The sequence below is a fragment of the Ursus arctos genome, unplaced genomic scaffold, assembly GCF_023065955.2.
Source record: "Ursus arctos isolate Adak ecotype North America unplaced genomic scaffold, UrsArc2.0 scaffold_15, whole genome shotgun sequence".
NCBI lineage: Eukaryota > Metazoa > Chordata > Mammalia > Carnivora > Ursidae > Ursus > Ursus arctos.
In genome coordinates, this window is record NW_026622819.1 from 41,057,304 (window position 1) to 41,077,570 (window position 20,267).

Sequence of the window (20,267 nt, forward strand, 5' to 3'; positions counted from 1 at the left end):
AATAATTTAAGATCAGTCTAAATTCTTAGAGTGTAATGAAAGACCTTGGAAATTACATTTAAGTTGATATATTATAGAGTAATATAATCATTGATAATACAAACAATTCAGGAAATTCAGATTAACTACAATCTCCATGATCAAACATAAAATGTGCTCCATCACCATTACGTCATCTCATTTTATATTCTTCACGGTTTCACAAATTGATATCACTTCGCTTTTTTTTTAAATTTATTTATCTGATAGAGAGAGACAGTGAGAGAGGGAACACAAGCAAGGAGAGTGGGAGAGGGAGAAGCAGGCTTCCGGCCAAGCAGGGAGCCCGATGTGGGGCTCCATCCCAGGACCCCGGGATCATGACTTGAGCCGAAGGCAGACGCTTAAGGGCTGAGCCACCCAGGCGCCCCATCACTTTGCTTTTTTATTTGTTTGCTTATTTATGGTGAACAGTTCCCCCACTATATGTCAAACAATAAAGAAAGAGAATTAGTCTTCCTTGGTACCTAGAACATGTATGAGACTTTCAATGAATAGTTTTGAATAAAGAAATACATGAATGAAATCTTTACACACAATAATTGTATCAGATGGAAGGAATAGGTCTCATTTTACTATTTTACAAGGGAGGAACTGAGGCATTTATGGTCATTTAGCTACTTAGAGAGACTCGGAATTTTGGTTTCCTGACTTCCAATCCAACACACCACATTATTCCCCAAAACTAAATAAATGTACTTGTGCAAGTGCAAAATATACAAAAAAGAGAATTCTTGCATAGGTGAGATTCAATGAGAGGGTTTCTGAGATGAATTGTATCCTGGTGGGGGCCCCCTTTAGGCAGGATTTTGGTAGAATGCTGTTAGGCTACAACTCCTTTTATTCAAATTCCCTCCGTATTACTTTTTTTTTTCTTTTTAATTCCTGATGGTTTTCCCTTCGGAATACCTGTAATTGAGGACCAGGGAAGTGAAATGTAAGTTGTTCCCTGGGTTTTGCTGCTACAAAGCCTGGCACTGAAATCGGCTATTTTTTCCTCTCCTCCTACCCCAACCCAACATCCATTATTCTTCTCTTCCAAAGCCCTCTCAGCAAAATCAACCCAAGTGAGACAGAGTTAATGTAGTATGTTTCCCACAGGTTGTTATTCAATTTTCTCTTCGACTGGCTTTTTGGGTGCCAGGGCAAATCATTATTAAAGAGATACTGATAGGCTGTGAACTGGGAAAGGCAGAGTGAGTCTTGGTAGTGCCGGCTCCAGCCCTGGGGTTCTGCATTCTCCCAGATGGAAGCCAGCATTCACACCCCGCGCAGGGAGTTACCAGGTGTCCATCCAGACACCTACTCCTACTCCTTCCACTAACCAGGGAACATTTTCTATTAAATTGACTTTGTTCTCCTTTAGCTCCCCCTGCCCCATGGAGAGTTTTGTATTAAACTATTCAGAATTGTGTGGTCCTTGTTTGTTTGTAAGATTCCACACGTCTCTTTTTTGGTTAGAACATGTTGTTGGGTGACATTTCCCAGAATTTTTGTCAAATCATTTCTCATGTCAATCCCCTTCATCCTCATTGTTTCCCCTCTAAAAAACTGGCATCTGGTAGTGATGATTTCGATGTCATTTCTGCTGACCTCATCCCCGACTCACAGAAGACAGTAGGGGTAAGTTCAGCCCCCACACCATATCCGATTTAGGCCTGGGAAGGCAGTATAGTTCTTACTAAATCTATTGGCAAAGGAAGAAACTGACACACAGTTGGGCTCCAAGACTCCTCAAGGTCACACTGATGGTCAAGGCCTGAGCTCCTGTGTTTTAGAGCAAGACTGAAGAGCGCTCGACTGCGAATTAAACAGTGTGGATACCAAGAAGGGACGCGAGTCCCTGTCCCCGGTGCATCGCAGAGGCGGCAGGAGATCGCACAGCTGCACTGTCCTGCGTGGAAGCTGGGCCGGGCACAGGCAGGGCGCGGAGTCCTCTCAGAAGCAGCTCTCCCGGGCCCAGGAGTACCTTGGATCGGGCCATTCCACTGTTGTCACAAAAATGAACAGGATGCTCAGAGGCGTGCCACAGCAGACAACCAACCAGCTTCCCACTGGCGTCTAAGTCCGTCCTCGCGGCAAGGCTGGGACACAGGTGTTATTAGCCTCACTTGGCGAAGCCGCTTGTCAAGGATCCTGCACTCAGTACACTGCAAAGCAGGAGCTGAGAGTCTCGGCCCCGCCGCCCAAGCCCATCGGCCAGACTTCGGCCGGAGAGGAGTTTGGAGGATCGCTTGCGGTCGACCCGACCCTCCCGGTCCACGGTAAGGAGCACGGCGCCCCGACGGCCGAAGCGATCGCCCGGGCCCGCACGCGAGCGCGTGGCGGGGGCTGGAGGGGAAGCCAGGGCCCCCGGGCTTCTCCTGGGGCTGGGGCGGCCGCGGGGTCGGTGGGGGCGGGGCGCGGCGGCGGCGGCGGCCGGGGGCCCGGGCTTTCCGGGGGCGGTCCCTGGCGGCCGCGCATTCCAGCGCCGCCGAGCGCAGCCCCGGGGCCGAGCCGCGCGTCCCGGCCGCTCCAGCGCGCTCCCGCCGCCGCCGCGGGCTCCGAGGGCCCGGCACGTGCGGCGTCCAGACCCCGGGGCTGGGCTCCCCCCGCCGTGGCGCCCGCGCTCCCCGCCAACCCCGCGAGCCCGCAGAAGCGCTCGCGCCGTCCCTTGCCCCGAGCCTCCCGCAGACTCGGCGCTATCCGGCTGCGGCGGGGATCACGGGCTTTCCGGAGAAGCAGCTCTGCGGATCCCGGGGTGAGTGGGGCCATCGGGTGTCGCGCGTGGGGCTCCGTTCTCCTGTGGTCCCTACCGCAGCGTCCTCCCAACTGTCCTCCTCTCCTTCCCCGTCTTCTGCCTCCTTCCTCCCCCGTCATCCCTCCTGCGTTCGCTTTTTCTGCTTCTCTCAGCCCCGAAGTTGCAGCCACCTTCTCGGCCGATCTGGGGCCTCCTGGGAGCCGCAGCTCCGGTGGGTGAGCCCAGCCCCGCGGCCGGCGGCTTCTCTCAAAGCCCCGCGTGGGAAGAGGCGCCAGGAGTTTGGAGTGGGGTGGGTTCCCTTGGGCCGACACCAGCAGTTTCCCCATCCTGTCTCCCGGCCCTGTTTCTCCATCTGTGAAAGAGAGAAGATATTCTTTGCGTACAGAAATCGAATGAGAGAGCGGGTGTGCAGAGTTACCAGGGAGAGAAGCCTTCCTTCCAAGCTTCCTCCTCCTCCTCCCCCTGCCTCCTTACTTAGGACTTGGCTGTTCCAGTCGTGGGTTCTCTTGCACCCCTGCTCTCTCCACCCCTCCACAAATTCCTTGAGGGGAGAGACTGTCTCTCCAAGCCTCATCTCCGAGGCCTCCTCAGCACTTGGCCCAGGGCCCTGGCAAGTAGGTGTTCAGTACTGTTCAGGGCCTGGAAGAAGGAGAGGTCAACCGTTCACATCTGCACAACTGTGGGGGTTGCTATTTTGAGCGGTCAGGCTGGCCTCCTCTTCCTGCAGGTCCACCCTTTCTTCCTGGCCGGCCCTGGTCCTGTGGGGGGTAGGGGGTGGGGGGTGAAGGCTCAGGAGTCTCTCATTTCTCTGTAGATTCCTCAAAGCTCTTGGCAATAGTAGTGAAAGCTGCTCAGAGGTTGAAGTCTCAAGGAGCCCTTGAACAGCTGCTAAGACCCGCAGCACCACTGCAGTGGGGAGCTAGGAAGCCTGGCAAATGCCTGAATGGGTTTGAGGCTGGAGATGGGGTGGGAAGGACAGTTCTCCGGAAGTCAGGAGACACTCGGAGGTACCTCGATGAGGCATTCTCCCCCTCTTGACCTCGCTCTCCACATCTGTAAAATGAAGTGGTGATGGAACAGGTGGGCGCCTACCGTGGAGCGTGATGCGCCCTTTGGGTTACGTAGGCAGCCGTCAGTCCTGTGAGCGCGTGCAAGACAGCCCCGCTGAGCCTCAGGACATCATGTGCTCTGCAGCAATGACCGAAAAAGCTGAGGAGAAGCACTTCTCCACTGCAGCGGGACCTCCTGTTTCCAGCTGTCCTGGGGTCATGAGTCATGCCATGGAGGTTACAAGTCATGCTCATCAAGTGTTCCAAACAGTGACCTCTCAGGGCGTCAGAACTGTGGGCTGCACCGCATGGAAGGTCTGGGGATTCCTTGTCTCTGGCGTAGCCTAAAAATCACCGAGCTGGGGTGAGGAGTTGGAGCCATAAACCAAATGAGACACTTTGGGGGCCTCATGTGGTTGGGTCACATACGGGGCCCAGGGGGTAAGAGGCAGTCTCAGTTTCAGGTGCTTTCCTAGCTGTATTCTGATCTTTCTTTAAAAAAAAAAAATGCGCTTCTGTTTCCTCTCTGTGGCTAAACTACAAATAAATATGGAAATGTCTCCAAGGAAAGAGAATCTTTATCTTGATTGTTCTTACACTGCCACTGTTGGCAGTGGAATCAAAGATAGACACGTGTACTCACACTCACAGTTTATAGGAGTAAATGCTGGTATTACCACACCCTGCAGACACCTGCCCTAATGGGCCAGACAAGCCAAATGATGTAATAATGATCATACTTGAGGGGCGCCTGGGTGGCTCAGCTGGCCCGGTGTCCGACACTTGATCTCAGTTCAGGTCTTGATCTCAGGGTCGTGAGTTCAAGCCCCATGTTGAGCCTACTTAAAAAAAAAAATCGTACTTGACGTTTATGAGTGCTGACTATGACCCAGGTATTATTCTAAGCATTTTACATGTGTTAATTCATTTAGTCTTTACCACAATCCTATGAGGTAGGGACCACCAATCTGTCCATTTTACAGTTGAGGAGACTGAGGTCCCAAGAAAATAGGGAACTCACCTGTGATCACAGGACGCTGCAGTTTGCCCCCAGGCAGTTTGGTTTCAGGGCCTATGTCCTGAACCTCACCAGAATTATGGGGATCTGGGTTCAGGTCTTGCTTCTTCACTTACTTGCAGGGTGACCTAGGGGATGGTAAGTAAGAATTTGACAGCCACTGGACTAGTAAATCACTAGGGACCCTAGTATCCTTCCAACTCACTAGGGAAACAGAATGGTGTACATCCCGGAGAAAAGCTCAGAGGTAGCCAGGAAGGGGAACAGGCCAGAACTCTCCCTGGCTGGCACGGCGGACACCAGCAAGCCGGGTTCCACAGCTGCACTGTGTGCTCTGTGTTGCTTACTGGTGCGTACCTCTAGTCTCCTTATTTTATTGATTGGAGTCCGACTGGCCGATTGGACATGCGAATTGCTGGTGACCGACTACCTAGGATCAGAGAGAATGAAACGGAGGAGAGAGAAGGAAAGACAGAGAAAACTAAACTCCCCAAATCAGTTTCAAGGACCGGTGACCTATCGGTGGCCTACCTGTCACCAGTCCTAATCCCCTGCCCCAGGCAGGCATTGATAATCGGGACTTTGCACCTCGCAATCTGTGCAAGGCTAGGGAGTCCTTCACTCAGTGCTCTGGACAGCGTCTACCAGTTGATCAGGAAGAAGCTTTTTTTCTTGCGCTCCCAGATTTTCCACTTCGTTCGTCTGTTGGGGGATGATGGTCCAGGAAGTAACAACTGGCAAAACGGGAGGCTTTTTTTTTTTTTTTTTTTTTTTTTTGAGTGTCCGGGGTGGGATTTTAGGAAACACCTTGGGGCTTTGAACATTCATCTTCTCCACCCCTTGCTCCTTTCTATTTTTTTCTTTAGTGGCGTTCAACCCAAGACCATCCCGGACCTGGGGCAGGGCTCTAGGGGAGGTAGGATGTCAGGGGAGCAGAGTGAGACTTGGAGAGCCAGCCGGACCCTTGGAGATCACCTTGACCACCCTTTCCCATTGCCTGACAGAAGGAGGCCTGGTTTGAAGGAGGGACTTACTCAGGATCACACAGTGCGGTCATTTTCTAATGCTGTAACAAATTGTACCACCAATTTAGTGGCTTCAAAAAATCAATTTTTTTGTATTACAGTTCTACAGGTCATAAGTCAGGTGTGGGTCTTTCTAGAAGAAAATCAAGGCATCAGTAGGCTGAGTTTCTGTCTGGAGTCTTTAGGGGAGGATGGGTTCCCTGCTAATTTGAGTTGTTGGCAGCATGCAGTTCCTGTGGCTGTAGGACCAAGGTCCCCGGTTCCTCGCTGGCTGTCACCTGGGGGCCATTCCCTGCTTCTACAGGGCCGCTGCACTCCTTGGCTCATAGCCAGCTTCCTCTGTCTTCAACGTAAGCAACGGTGAGTCAGGTCCTTCTCCTGCCATATTTCTCTGACCCTCCTGCCTTCCTCTTCGCATTTAGGGACTCGTGTCATTAGCCTGGGCCCCCTTGGTGGTCCAAGATAATCTGATCTCAGAGTCTTTAAATCACATCTGCAGAGTTCCTTCGCCTCTGTTTTCATGACTCTGCCCTCTGAGTCATGCTTCCTTTTCCATAATCACGGTTCCAGAGACCAGGACATGGACATCTTTGAGGGGCCACTGTTCTGCCTGCTGTGTGCATTTTAGGAGATTGACTTGTTCCCGATCACATAGCTGGGTAGGGGATTCACACCCCTCCGGTGCCCTCGCAGCTCTATCACTAACTGCGCCCCCCTACCAGCCCACCACCATGGAGAGTCTCCTTTGTTGGCCCAGCACACAGCAGGCGCTTAGTCACTGGCAAATAACCGTGATGGATGGTAGAGGCTTAAGCAGGATGCTGTGGATTTGGCCTGGGCTTCGCTGCTGGCTCTCTGTTGGTCTCTAAGACTCTGTGATTGGCTGGGTCTGGTGGGTACGTGCAGTCTTGAATAGCTCTGGCTCTTTTCTGATCTCTTTGAAATATCCTGGTGTTTTTCCATTTTTCCAGCCTCAGAAGAGCAGATAGAAACTCAGGCAGGGAACACGTCTTTGGACTGTTAAGAATTTTGATGGAGACGGAAGGCAATTGGGGTAAAATGAGAACAGAGCGCTCCTCAGGGACCTCGAGTGATTGGAGAAAAGTCCTCTGATTTGATTCATTTCACATTTTTGATAGTTGTGTGTCCTGCCCATCCCTTCCTCTGGCCCCTGTCTTTGGAATAGAAGTCCCTAGTGAGATGGCTTGGCTTGGTAAATGCATGAGGCTATTACAGAAGGGGAAAAGAACTGTCTCCGAGGGTGAATGTGAGGTGGGGATGCCCCCACCCCCCAAAGTAGGCCTGGGAAATCCCCTCCCTTTTTATCAGCTCTCTGTTCTGAGAACAGAGAAGGAACAGTTCCTACTGTGGATAGCAACTCCCCCACCCCTGCACTCACCTCAATGCTCAGCTCTGGAGTACAGGGAGTCCTAGGGAACGTTATTCTGAAAGGTCAGTCCTCCTCTCTCCTCTGCTTGGTATGTACAGCCTAGCCTGGGAAAGGAGGAGGCCCTCATAATCCTTCCTGAATGTACAGAGAGCCCAGAGAATGATCAAGTCAGAGAATGCATTTTGTTTTAGAGATGGGATTCTGACTTTTAAGATCGTGGGGGTGAGGGTCCTTTCTGGACAGCTAAGTTCCAACTAAGCTCAAATCTATAAAGTTCTCCCGTCTGTCCATATTCATTCCCTCGCCCATCTTGTGTTTATTGGGCACTTACTGTTTGCCAGGGCCCGTGAGCAGTGCCGGGGGTACGGCAGGGAATAGGAGGCAAGCCTTCTGCTCTCCCTTTGCTTGCATTTGAGTGGGAAAGATGGCCAATAAAAACACACATACAAGGAAACAAACAAGCTAATTTCAGATTGTGAAAAGTGTCTGAAGACGTCTTTAAAGCAAGGTCTGAGATGAAGAACGGCGGCTGGATGAGCGAAGTGATTTAACAAGGTGAATCTGGAAAGGCTTTTCCAAAGAGGTGACATTCAAGTTGAGATCCTGGACCCTGAGACACTGGTTGTTGAAAAGGACGATCTGTGGGGAAGAGCATTCTAAGAAGAGGGAACAGCAAGCACCAAAGTCTTGGAGTGGGATCAGGTCATTAGCTACCCCAGGCGAGTAAGTGGCCAGTGGGGCCTTTTCTCGGGACTCGACTTGCTTTCTCTGTCTGGCCTAGATGCTCCATTCTTCTCAGATGATTGCACCAGCTCCTGCTGAGGGTAGAGCCTTAGGAAGGGGTCCTATAAGCGGAGTGATGCTGGTAAGCCCCCGAGTCTGCTCCCTGGGTGGGAACGGTCAGTCTCCTTCTTCCCATTTGGCAGGTTGCCCGAAGACATGGCCCCAGCGTCAGTGACTCAGAGCTGGGGCTCGCTGCCTCCTCTCTGGGGTGCCCACGGTATCTGCTCAGAGCTCTGGCAGTGCCGGCCTGAGGCCACACCTGCAGGAAGCCACCTGCCTCGTCTGCTTTTTCTCCCACTTTGGGATAATTAAGCTTGCCAGCCAACAGGAAGTCATTTCTTTTATTGCCTTCTTCCTCAGGGAGCTCCTTGGTGGTCAAACCGGTTGGATAACCACGGGCAATCCCTCAGAAGTTAGCTGCTCGCTGCAGCTCAGACGTGCAGGGTGTGCTTTGCCTGGGGGACCTCAAAGCCGGGACAGGCTCTCCAAGGCTGTCTGCGTAGGAAACTATCCCTGTGGTTTCCTCGATCGGCCTCGGAGCAGTCATGGTACCAGACTAATGGTGGGGCCTCTGAACGCTCTGGATTTAGGAGCTATGCTCGGCTGACCACGGATGAAGCCCTCACCGTGTACCCGGCATGGTCCGAAGTCAGCGCTTCGCGTGCATTCGCTCATTCAAGTCCCACGCGTCCCAGTGAAGGAGCCACTACCGTTGGCTATCCTGTTCCCATTTTACAAATGAAACAGAAGCTTAGAAAGGTTGAGCCTCTCCCCAAAGCCACAAGGATGACATATGCTCCTGCACAGCCTGTGTCTTACCACCTCGGGGCTTTGTTGATGTATCCGTTCTATTCATCCTGCCTTTCTCTTTATTTTTTTTCCTTCAAAGCCTGTATCAAAGTCCCCCTTCTTTTTGAAGGATTCTGTTTTACTTAAACAAAAACGAAGGAAGAGGAATATTTTTTGAGCATCTATTATGTTTCAGGACTATATACATATTGTCTCGCTTTATTCTCACAAAAGTAGGGTGCGATGCAGCGCTCTTAGTGTCCCTTTCCTAAAGATGAGAAGACTGAGGTTTAGAGATTTTAAGTAACTTGCCCCAAGTCTCACCTCTGATGAGGATGGAAAGCAGGATTCAGATCAAGATTGTCTTACCTGCAGTCTTTCTCTTTCTCTTTCCACTTCCTTCCTTTTCTCCGAGAGCATGTGGTTTGCACCTTCAACGTGTGGGAGTGCTTGGCCTTGTACCGCAACTAGCAATTGTACGTGATGTCTTCTTCCGGCAGAAGAGGGCGAGCTTCCTAGGGGCACCCAGCTCCACGTCTCCCCCTCTCCTCGATGCCCAGTGTGAGGCACCGCGCCGTCCGGGTTTACTGAATTGCTACCCCCGTCTCATGCCCGGACTGGAGGAATCCGTCAGGTTCATCAGCCACGTCGTCGGTTGATTCAAAAAAAATTCATTAATTTGGACTAAGCCTCTGTCATCTTTGTGGATAAAGTGAAGACGTGTGCCAAGTCAGGGATGCTAACAGATTCTCACTGAGGGTGGGGGAGGGCTATTTGCTGAGGCGGGGGAGTCCCTACAGCCGGGAATTATTGGTCATGGCACGAACATTTATGGAGTGCCTGTCGTGGGTCAGAATACGGCCAAGTAGTCTGTGTGACCCTCTCATGGAATTCTACTCACCCTACAAGGCAGATACTATTATTTGCCCATTTTTGGTTTTGTGTTTTCAGCCGAGTCAATGGAAGCCTGAGGAAGTTTAATAACTTACCTGAGATAGGTCAGCTGGAAAACGGAGCCGTATTGAAGCCCAAGCCAACCGGCCTCTGAGCCCGGGCTCCTAACACCGTCGTGTGGGTGTGGAGGAGAGAATTCCCTGCTGTTGCCAAGCATTCCCTCCGTTCCGATGCACTCGCAGTGCCCTACCAGCGTCCAGGAGTTCGGGGAGCTGTTGACTTAAGAAATGTGTAGTCAGTACCCCTACCACTGAGTAGAGGGGGGCGTTCTGCGAGGAGGATGAGCTGTGCTGGGTGAAGTCCGGGCCGCGGCAGAGCTGGAACCCAGCACGTTGTCCGGTCCTCCATCCCAGATGCGGGGCGCTTTTCCCCACCTTGGTGGGATCTCCCATGACTGGCAAGATGCCAGCATCTCTTCCTCTTCCCTGATGGTCTCGCGGTGAGGAATACTAAGTTACAGGCTTAGTCATTACCTCATCACTAGATTCGTTTGCGTTTGGACCTTGAATCAAAGGGATGGAATTGCATTCACCAGTGGTTCTGCCAGCACTTATTTTTGGTTAAGGGGTGTGTGGGGGGGAGCTGGAAAACCGTCTTATATGTCCCACCTACTGTGACGTGGCCTCGGGCTCTGGGCCTCAAGGCCTCCATGGCTTTTACACAGTAAAGAGGTAGAATCAAGAAGCCTGGCTGGCTGTCATTCTTCTATCAGTTTGTTCCCTACCGCTGCTTCCTCCAGCCGGACTCCTTACTTTCTCGCAGCTCCCATCTCAAACAGGAGAGCGATGGCGTTTGAAAAGAGCATGCAGATCAGGAGGCCTGAGCGCTCCCCTTGGTTCTGCTCGTCACTTGCCATGTGACCTTGGGCAAGTCATTTCCTTCACCCGTAAAATGGAAGGCAGGCTGTGTAGTTTCAGCTAGATAGTGTGTAAATTCTGTGTAGATTTCTAGAATGCCATCACTTTGGAGAGAGTTCTTCTCCACAGAACGAACCCAGTACAAAATAGTATTGCTGTATTAGTTTTCTGTTGTGGCCGTAACAACTTAGCACAGATTTGGTGGCTTAAAAACACACTCACTGATCTCATAGTTTCCCTGGGTTCAAACACAGCCTTGCTGGGTCCTTACAAAACTTCCGTCAAGGTATCAGCCAAGTTGCATTTGCATGTGGAGGATCAATTGGGAAAGACTCTGCCGGCAAGCTCACTCAGGTTGTTGGCAGATTTGTTTCTTGGAACTCAAGGCCAGCAGAACAGTCTCTTCGACCTCAGGGAAACGTCAGCCCTCTTTTAAAGGACTTTCCCCTGATGAGGTCAGGCCCACCCAGGACGATCTTTTTGTTTACTTTAAACTCGGGGCATCTGGAACCTTAACTACATCTGCAGAATCCCTTCACGCTTGTTATGTGACCTAACCTAATCCCAAGGGTAGCACCAGGGAACAGAGATTATGGGGGTCATTTTAGAGTTCTGCTTACCACAATGGCTTTATAGAAATAGCCTCTTTACAGTTCTGACGGGAACATACTAGAGCCAACTCTCTGTTTTGTGAGTTAGGTCAATGACTTAACATATGAAATCGGTTCTAAAAACTACTTGTTCTTGCACTAAAACTATTCTGCTTTGACCTTGTTTTTTAAATGCTGTATATTGTGTTTCCTTTTATTCCCATGTAATTATCCTCAAAGCTATTTTCTTCTAATACCATTAAATGAATTTCTATTACTACATAATTGGGAATTTTATATATATGTAAAATATAGTATAGTATATATTCCCATTATATAATATATTTTATATTAAATTTAATATTATATATTAAACATATTAATACACAAAAATTATTCCCAGAGGAAAAAATTTAAATGTTAACTTTTTATATTTAATTAGTTTTGGTGCTTCCTATTTGAAATCATGTATTATAGAAAACTATTAATTTAAGAATTCTTCTCTGTCCTTAGCTGATTTTAAAAAACTTTTTGTTCTATTGGTATTCAAGAGAGTTGTGTTGAACTCCCACACTGTACCTGTGGCTTCATTTATTTCTCCTTATAATTCTGAAATTAGGTACAGAAAAATTACAAATCATTTAATCTTTTGGTATCTCTAGTTACACTTTTTGCCTAAGGGTCTACTTTCTCTGACAGTAAGATAGCCCTACTAGCTTACACGATTGGATGGTATTTGTGTCCTTTCACTTTAAACCTTCCTGAATCTCCATGTGTCTTTTGTAAAAAATGTATATTTATATACATTTTAAATTTATGTGTGTATATATATATGCCAATCACTTTTGTTTGTTTAAGTTTAAATCTAGTATCTTTCTATGTGCTTTCTTTTTTTTTAAATATTTTTTTATTATATTATGTTAGTCACCATACAGTACATCCCCGGTTTCCGATGTAAAGTTCGATGACTCATTAGTTGCGTATAACACCCAGTGCACCATGCAATACGTGCCCTCCTTACTACCCATGTGCTTTCTATTTGCCCCACCTGTTCTATTTTTCCCTCCTTCACTTTTCTCTGAAAGTTATGTACTCTTACTACTTTTAAATGGCCTTCCTACAGATTACAATATACACCCTTGACTTAAAAAAGTCTAATATTATTTGGTTCTTCTGACCTTCCCAGACAATGCAAGAAAACCAGAATACTTTAATTCTATTTCTTCTACTATTTATTTGCTATTGTTATTGTACATTTTGTACAAAAAAATGTACATATTGTACATTTTTAAATCTGTTTTTGTCTGAAAATGTCTTATTTCATCTTTTTTTTAAAGATTTTATTTTATTATTTATTCGACGGAGATAGAGACAGCCAGCGAGAGAGGGAACACAAGCCGGGGGAGTGGGAGAGGAAGAAGCAGGCTCACAGCGGAGGAACCTGATGTGGGGCTCGATCCCAGATCGCCGGGATCACGCCCTGAGCCGAAGGCAGACGCTTAACCGCTGTACCACCCAGGCGCCCCAAATGTCTTATTTCATCTTAATTCTTGGCAGTTATTTTTTGTGGTGCTTTAAAGATATTCTACTGTTTTCCAGATTCCATTTTTTCTGTTGAGAAGTTAGATATCAGTCTAATTGGTTTTCATTTGAAGATAATGTCTTTTTTTCTCTTTATCTATGGCTTTTAGCAGATTTATTATAATGTGCTCTTCTTTCCCTCTGCTTCATTCTAAGTGTTTTTTTTTTTCTTTTCGATCTATCCTCTGGTTTGCTAATTCTTCTTTCTTCTATGTCTCATCAGCTGTTAAGCCTATTTGTTGAATTTTTATTTCTATCATTGTATTTTTCGGTTCTAGAATTTCTGTTCAGTTCTTAAAAAAAAAATCTCTCGTGTTCTTTCTTATAGTTTCCAGTTCTCTGTCAAAATTCTCAATCTCCTTGAACAGAGTAAGCAAGGTTATTTAAAGGGTGTGTCTGAGGGACAGCTCCAATATCTGGAGCCCCTGTAGATCTTTTTCTGTTGTCTGTTGTTTCTGATGGTTCTGTTCTTGTCATCTTGCCTTTCAGTCCTATTTATTTTTGGTTTTGCGTTAGACATTATATTTCAGTAAAACAAAAATTGAAGCCTGTGGTGATGTGAGCTCCTCTAGAGGGGTGTAGGTTTGCCTCTGCCAGACCCCTGGAGGTACTAGCAATGTGAAACAACCTTAATTCAATTTCAGGGGCTGTGATGACTGAAACCTGGGTTGCAGTCTCTGGGGTTGGAATACTCTAGATCACTCTTAGCACAGAGTGCTCTTTGAAGTCCAGCCTCAGAATGCAGGGGTTTTATTTTCCCCGTCTTGGCAGTCTGGAGATCCTGGAGTCTGTCAGAACCCTTGCTTAGTCTCCATCCTCCACTCGGCGAAATGCTCCTTCAAATGCCAGGCTCACCTCCCTAGATTTCTATCTGCTCCCAGATCTTAGCCCGGTAATTCCTCATTATTTTGGTACTTCTTAGTGCCTTCAGGCAGTTTTTTGGTCCAGTTTTTCTAGTTGTTCTCAGTAGGAGGTTTGGTCAAAATGATCTAGTTTGCCATCACCAGAAGTTGAAGTCCTGATTTTTGTAGACAGCATACCTTTTCTGAATTCTCTAAATCCCGAATGCCTTTGGCCAAAAGCAATGAGTCTGACCTAGACTTAGGAAAGAGCTGTGGATCTGGCATATTCCATGCTCTTACTCCTGAGTCTGTGTGGAGGCTTTGGAGATGAATATAGGGTCAGGAGATCCGAGTTTTAACGTCAGTTAGCTTTACGATCACTAGCCAGTTAACCTCTCTTGGCTTTCATTTCCACATCTGTAAAATAATATATCCAGCACAGGGTTATTGGGAAGGTTAAGTAAGTTAATGTGTGGGGTGAGGCCTCACACAGTACTTAGTACTTGGTACTTGTTAAGTGCTGGCTTGTGTGATCCTGTATTTGAGGAAATAAGAGGAGGAGTTACTTAACTCCTCTGTGCTTCTTGGAGCTGAGTTATATCTTCTGAGCAAATAACAGTAATTCCTAAGTAAGTATCTTGTATATAATAAGTACTTGATGAATGAATGAATGAATGAATGAATGGACAAACATCCCGGACAGAGTTACTTGTCCTGATGGTGCTCAACCAAAACTAACATTACTTTGTCAGAGGGTGAGAACCGCTACCCTAGTCTCATGAGTCTCGTGATTGAGAGGAGGATAGATAGCACAGATCCGTCCCCTTGAGTTCAGTTATTCAGTATAGACTTGCAGGAAATTTTAATTTATGAAATTTATATATTTTTTTGTTGGCACTAGGAAATTTGCCATATGATAGAATTGGCTTGAACGATGATTCTTTTTTTTTTTTTTTCCCGTAGAAGATTTTCAGTTGCTTATGAAAACTGGCCTCTCACTGGGCTGCTGGGGTAGGGCCCAGATGGCATCAGTGGCTGGTGATACCAGTGGCTTCTTTGCTTGTCAGCTCAGAGTGATGTTAACACAGCTTCTTAGACAAACTTATATTGAACATATGTCAACGTTTATTTATTCATTTAATGAGGTCATTAGGAGATAAAGTATGCCAGTTTAAATTGACAGGAGTTTAGGCCTGACTGCTGTTTCACCTCCCATGGTCATAAAAACATCACATTTTTATCTCTGATAAGGTTAAACTTGTGATATGAACGGTTGGGGCCACAGTCTGATATGACCCATTAATCAGAAATAACAAGTAGTGTATCTGCAAAGCAAATGATAAGCAGCTGATCAATGGTTATTAATTAGATGTGCAAAGCAGCAGGGTTTTATGCACTCACAGGGAGCCATGCACCCGGATGCCAGATAGAGGTCAAACAGAAGTCAGCTAGCAGAAGCCGAGAGTCCTGCGTTTTCTCAAGGAGAACTTTCCAGCGTGCCATTAAAGATGCTGAACACGCGGTTTATGTAGTTCTTATTTTGGGGACAAGACTTTTCTTTCATGGTGGGGAGAGGTGTCCCATGGGAAGGAACAGCCCTTCGGAGGACGCGTTTGAAGACAGAAGGCTGAGACAAGGAGCGAGAGCTCCCTGTGCGCTCGGATGCCTGGCCACGTTCACGGCCAGCCTTAGAGCCCTGGAACAGTAGTCTCGCTGAGAGGGCCCTTGGAGAACATCACAACCTGTGGTTTCCAGACTGTTTTCAGAAGCCCAGGGAGTCAAGGGGAAGCTGAACAGCTGTGCTGTACCAAGCCAACAGGCTGTGTTAAGCAGGGACACCAAAATAACACCTGGGAAAATTAGTTTTATGTGTTATGCTTTAATATTGCTTTTAGTTTGGGTTGTATGTGGGAAGGGAGTGAGCACCCTAAACTCTAGTGCTTGGGGCCTCTAAGGATATTTATCTAGCCTTGCTGGCTGGCGCCCCAACACCCCTCCTTTGCCTCCTGCCTGGCATTCTAGAGCAGCTCTGCTTTTATCTGTTCTTGTGATCAGGATTTCAAATAATGCCACGTGCGAAAGAGTACAATCTAGAGTGCAGGTGACACAGAAAGTTTCATTTATTCATCTACTTGTTCTGTTTTGTGTTGCTTAGGCAGTGACTTGATTGGATTTCTGTCTTTCAGTGTTTATTCTGGAAGAAGGTGGGGTTGAAGGCAGGGAAAGACCTCCGGACCTCCGTTTTGCCATCTGTGAAATAAGGCTGGCTGTAGCTTCTGTGATTAGTGATTGTGAAGGAGCCCTGAAGCCCGAGTTCCTGTAAATGACAGGTTTTCCATATGAAAGTCAGCCAGGGAAATTATTCCTGGCATTCGGAGGCACGGAAACTGTTTGATGTTAATGGGTTTACCAGAAAGGGCTTTCGTGGGGTTCTTTTGGCCCGGGGCAAGCTAGCTGTTGATGTAATCAGGAGACCACAAAGAATGATTTCTGCCGCCTCTGTCCTTCCTTAGCAGTACACGTCTCCTGTGACTCATGCTTCTGTGTCTTGGACTTGGGAGTAAGTGATCCCATTTCTAAAGCTGAGGCAGGGCCAGCCTCTGCCTCTCCCTCTTCGGCAGGCCCCAGCCTGATAATCCCGGTCTCCTGGGGAGCCTTGCCAGAGGCTTCTCCTTCATCCTGGACCTTGCCCAGGTCTGACCAGACTGGCTCCAGAGCACCTGGGAATCGGTTGCCAAATCACAGTGCTGGAGAGAGTCCTAGCAGCCTTAGAGATCGCAAGTCCAGGGGTTCCCAGAGCTGGCTGCATGTTAGGAAAAACAGGCCCTTCCTGTCCCCTCTTGAGTCTAATTCAGGAAGTCCACAATGGGACCCAGAAATTAGTGTTGTTTTTTTTTTTTTTTAATACTGTCCTAAGATGGTTCTCACTTGGCACAGTATAGGGCATTTGGTGGCCACTGATCTAGGCTCATACTTGAATTTTCTTGGACTATTTTCCCCTCAATCCAGTTGACTTAAGAAAATTCAGTGTAAGACGTGCTCATGTTTAGAAAATTCAAACAGCATGAAAACATGAAGAATGAAAAGCAAAAGCTTCTCCCACTCCTAGTCCGGCCCCCAGGTAATCACTATTTAACACTTTCTTTGGATTCTGCTCATAAATGATTTTACATTTATGCATTGTCCCCTATCTACTTAATTCTACAAAATCTGAGCCAGAGGAATAATCCTATACACATTATTCTGTACTGTACTTCCTCCCCTCCCCCGCTTAAAATATTCGGATCTCACTGTAGATCATCGTTCTTTTTAGTAATAACCATTAAATACGTTAATATTTGTAACACACTTGGAACAAAACTTGGTGAGTAGGAAGCACTGTATGTTTGTTAAATGAATGAATGGGGTCAGCTGCATGGTATACCCATGTATGGATATACGATATTTTACTATTATGGAAACGTTGCATTGGTTGCTGTAACAAACGAGGCAGAAATGAACATCTTTTGTGTCTATATCTTGGGGGCTTTGCCCTGGATATGGCCGTCAGCACCTTACTTAATGGGGCAACAGTGGGCATGGAGCCAAAGGCATTAGAAAGGAAAAGTTACTGGTTAGGACAAAGCAGGGCACCGGACTGGAATTGGAAATTGTGTCTGGGACCTGGGATCACAGAAATACAGATCTCAGATCTAGAAGGAACCACAGGAGAGTGTTGGTTGTGACCTGGTGCCCTCCAGGCAGGGAATCGGTTACGTCTGTGGTTCCCAGGTTGTACGCAGCCCTGGGAGCCACAGTGAACTCATTGGAAACGTGTGTGGGGGTGCTGAGAGATCTGTAACATTTTTGACATCCGTCAGACACCGTGGAAACTACTAGCTCCACAAAGTTTACAGTTTAACAGTAACCTTACTACGTTCCCTTTGGTGATGCTCTATTTCGTGAAGCTGAGTTTTGGGTGGCTGCCGGCAGGTGGTGCGTACAAATGACGGTGGGTGGGAAGTGGGAAGTGGGCGTGGTCGAATCTGACCCCAGAGTCTGCAACGTTGTGCAGTGCTGAACCACGGCCCGTTAGTAAGTAACTGGTAAAGAATGAAATGAAAATATTTTCTTCTTTCAATTTGTGTGTACGTGGGTTTTTTTTGTTTGTTTGTTTTTTGTTTTTGTTTTTGTTTTCCAGACAGTTACTAATCTGTTAGGACATAAATGCTTACTGATTGTTTGAAGCTAATTACATAATAACTGGAACTGCTAGGTGTTTGTTTGGGCCCGCAGAGCTGTGAAAAAATTACTAAGACACTAAGGGTGCTGTGAGTTGAAAAAGTCTGGGAACAACTGATTTATATCTTATCCATCAGGACTCTTTTAGCTGTGAAGTGAGAGAAGCCAGACTGACTCTGGCTTAAAGGCAGGGAATTATTCCCTTCTGTGTCTGGGGTGTCCGGGGTTGCAGCTGGCGTCAGACTGCGTGGGGTTCAGGTCCTGAAGCCTCCCTTTCTCCTTCCGTCTCTAAGATGGGCTATCTACACGTGGGTGAGGCAGCCCTCCGCCTGTCCTTTCCAGACTCACATCCTTTTGGTGTAGCAGTCGCTAGCAGAAAGAATCATCTTTCCCAATAGCTTGTGCATAAAAGCCCTGGGAGGACTTTGGCTGCCCTGGCCTGGGTTGCTTGCCCAGCCCTGACTATGATTAGTGATGGCCAAGCCTAGAGCACACGTCCACCCCTAAACCACACGGAATAGGTAGGTTCTCCACAGAAAAGAGCAGGTTTTGTTGCTAGGACAATGGGAGAAGGGGCACAGGGCCAAAAACAATTAATTTTCCATTTTAACAGATGAGGGGCCAGACTGGTAGTGTGAGAGTTTAATAGTGAAACACGGAGGCTCTGGAGTCCCGCCCGTCTGGCTTCACTTCCTTGGGCCAATTAACTACATCTGTAAAGGCTTTACAGTCCTCATCTGTAAAACGGAAATAACTGAAGATAAAGTCCAAGAAATACAAAAGGCTGACAGTAATAGTCCCCACGTCACGGGGGTGGTGATCGAAGGGAGGGCTAAGTGAGTTAATACACAGAAAGTGCCTAGCACAGGGCCTGGCACAGAGGAAGCCCTCAGTAAGTGAGCCCATTATTCTTATTATTGGTCAGGTAACCTCAAGAGCACACAGGTGGTAAGTGACCCAAGCTGACTCCCGGAGAGGGTGCGAGATAGTGACTTCCTCTTTCCTGTCTGTCGCAGAGTGAAGCAGCATGGACGCCGTCAGCCAGGTCCCAATGGAAGCCGCGCTCCCCAAGCACATCCTGGATATCTGGGTCATTGTCCTTATCATCCTGGCCACCATTGTCATCATGACCTCCCTGTTGCTGTGCCCGGCCACTGCGGTCATTATCTATCGCATGCGGACTCATCCTGTCCTCAATGGGGCCGTCTGAGATCAGTCTTCTAAGAGGGCCAGGGGAGTGATGTGGACGGTGTCCCCTCCTCCAGCCTCGTCCTTCTTGGAAAAGCAGCAGGAGGGGCTTTGGAGTGTGGACTCTGGAGCTTGCCATGTGAGAGGAGACCGGGGTTCTTGTTTGGACTTTGCCGCCGGCCAGCTGCGTGAGATCAGGCAAGGGACCTCAGTCTGTGGGTTCCAGGTTCCTTCTCTTTTAAATGGGGATCGTGATCCCTGCCCTTCCTACCTCATAGGGTTGCAAGAACCAATGACTTGGCAGAGGTTAAAGCTGTTCGTGATTGTGAGCAGGAAGGCCACCACAGATACACAGGTGTTATTGCTAAATGCTGAGAAGTTTCGAAGAACCAAAGCACCCACCTGATTGCTGACGATGGCCTTCACGGTGGTGAGGAAGATGCTGGGGGCAGAGCAGCCTTCGCCGGTGCTCCCCAGGTCAGACCAAGCAAAGGCACCATGTCCTCATTCCACGGCCGGCAGCACTTTGGCTCAGTCATTTTCTTTGTGGTGCCACTCCCTCAAGTTATGTAATTTGGAGGGAACAGAGCGGGGCAGGGGGAGGGAGATGGGAGGAACTTCCCAGGACCTTCTCTGTGCCAGGATGTCTACCGCTATAACAATCTAGGGGAGGCCCTGCCATTTCTTGGCCATGCCAAGGGACCTGGGGTGATGGGCTTCTTTCTGCACTGGGGTCTCCTTGCTTTGACACTCAAGCAATGTTGGAAAACACAGGGTGGCCGAGTGGCCTGGGCAGCTTTCAGGATCTCCAGCCCCGACCCACTTGTGTGCCCCACACCCGAGGAGCTCTGTCCCCCCACCCCAGCACCCGCTGTAACCAGCTCCATGGTGTAAGGTGAATGATCTTCATTCCCCCCCACCAGCACTGCAGCCAGTCTAAGCTACAGATTTGAAGAGGTGTTCCCAGGACTCTTGGAACTAACTCAAAACAATAATGGTTATTTTAGATGTTATGATCTATATTTATAGAGAGAGATTTCTGGACCACTCAAGCTCCTTGACCAAAATCAGGAACATCTTGGGATATATTAAATTATGTAAGAAGATAGCACAGATATCACGATATTGTGTGGAAGTGATGCTTTTACTTTGGTCTGAATTCGTTGATGTATACGACCAATTTCCAATAAAGTGCTAGAAT

The 20,267-nt window shown here is 48.0% G+C and overlaps 2 protein-coding genes across 3 annotated transcripts; one reads left to right on the forward strand and one right to left on the reverse strand.

Annotated features, from left to right (window-relative positions):
• Positions 1–2,097: 2,097 nt before the first annotated feature.
• Positions 2,098–20,267, forward strand: SMIM3 (small integral membrane protein 3). 2 transcript variants are annotated; one of them, XM_057312265.1, is made up of 2 exons: positions 2,098–2,303; positions 18,895–20,267. In XM_057312265.1, the coding sequence occupies exon 2, from the start codon at positions 18,906–18,908 to the stop codon at positions 19,086–19,088; it is 183 nt and encodes a 60-aa protein (XP_057168248.1). In that variant the 5' UTR covers positions 2,098–2,303; positions 18,895–18,905; the 3' UTR covers positions 19,089–20,267. The 2 variants fall into 2 exon arrangements, with proteins under 2 accessions (XP_057168248.1, XP_026366572.1); XM_026510787.4 differs by lacking the exon at positions 2,098–2,303 and adding an exon at positions 2,522–2,779.
• On the reverse strand, positions 2,182–3,512 carry LOC130543731 (collagen alpha-1(II) chain-like). Its single transcript, XM_057312391.1, has 2 exons — positions 3,254–3,512; positions 2,182–3,131 (listed from the first exon to the last, which is right to left on the reverse strand). Exons 1-2 carry the CDS (start codon positions 3,351–3,353, stop codon positions 2,182–2,184), a joined length of 1,050 nt encoding a protein of 349 aa, XP_057168374.1. The 5' UTR covers positions 3,354–3,512.

Bases quoted from the DNA above. Each gene is read 5' to 3' on its own strand.
- LOC130543731 (XM_057312391.1), bottom strand. From the start codon at position 3,353: ATGAGGCTTGGAGAGACAGTCTCTCCCCTCAAGGAATTTGTGGAGGGG. The intron at 3,132-3,253 runs GTAAGGAGGCAG...TCTCTTTCACAG, and splicing joins CTGGAACAGCCAAGTCCTAA to ATGGAGAAACAGGGCCGGGA.
- SMIM3 (XM_057312265.1), top strand. From the start codon at position 18,906: ATGGACGCCGTCAGCCAGGTCCCAATGGAAGCCGCGCTCCCCAAGCAC.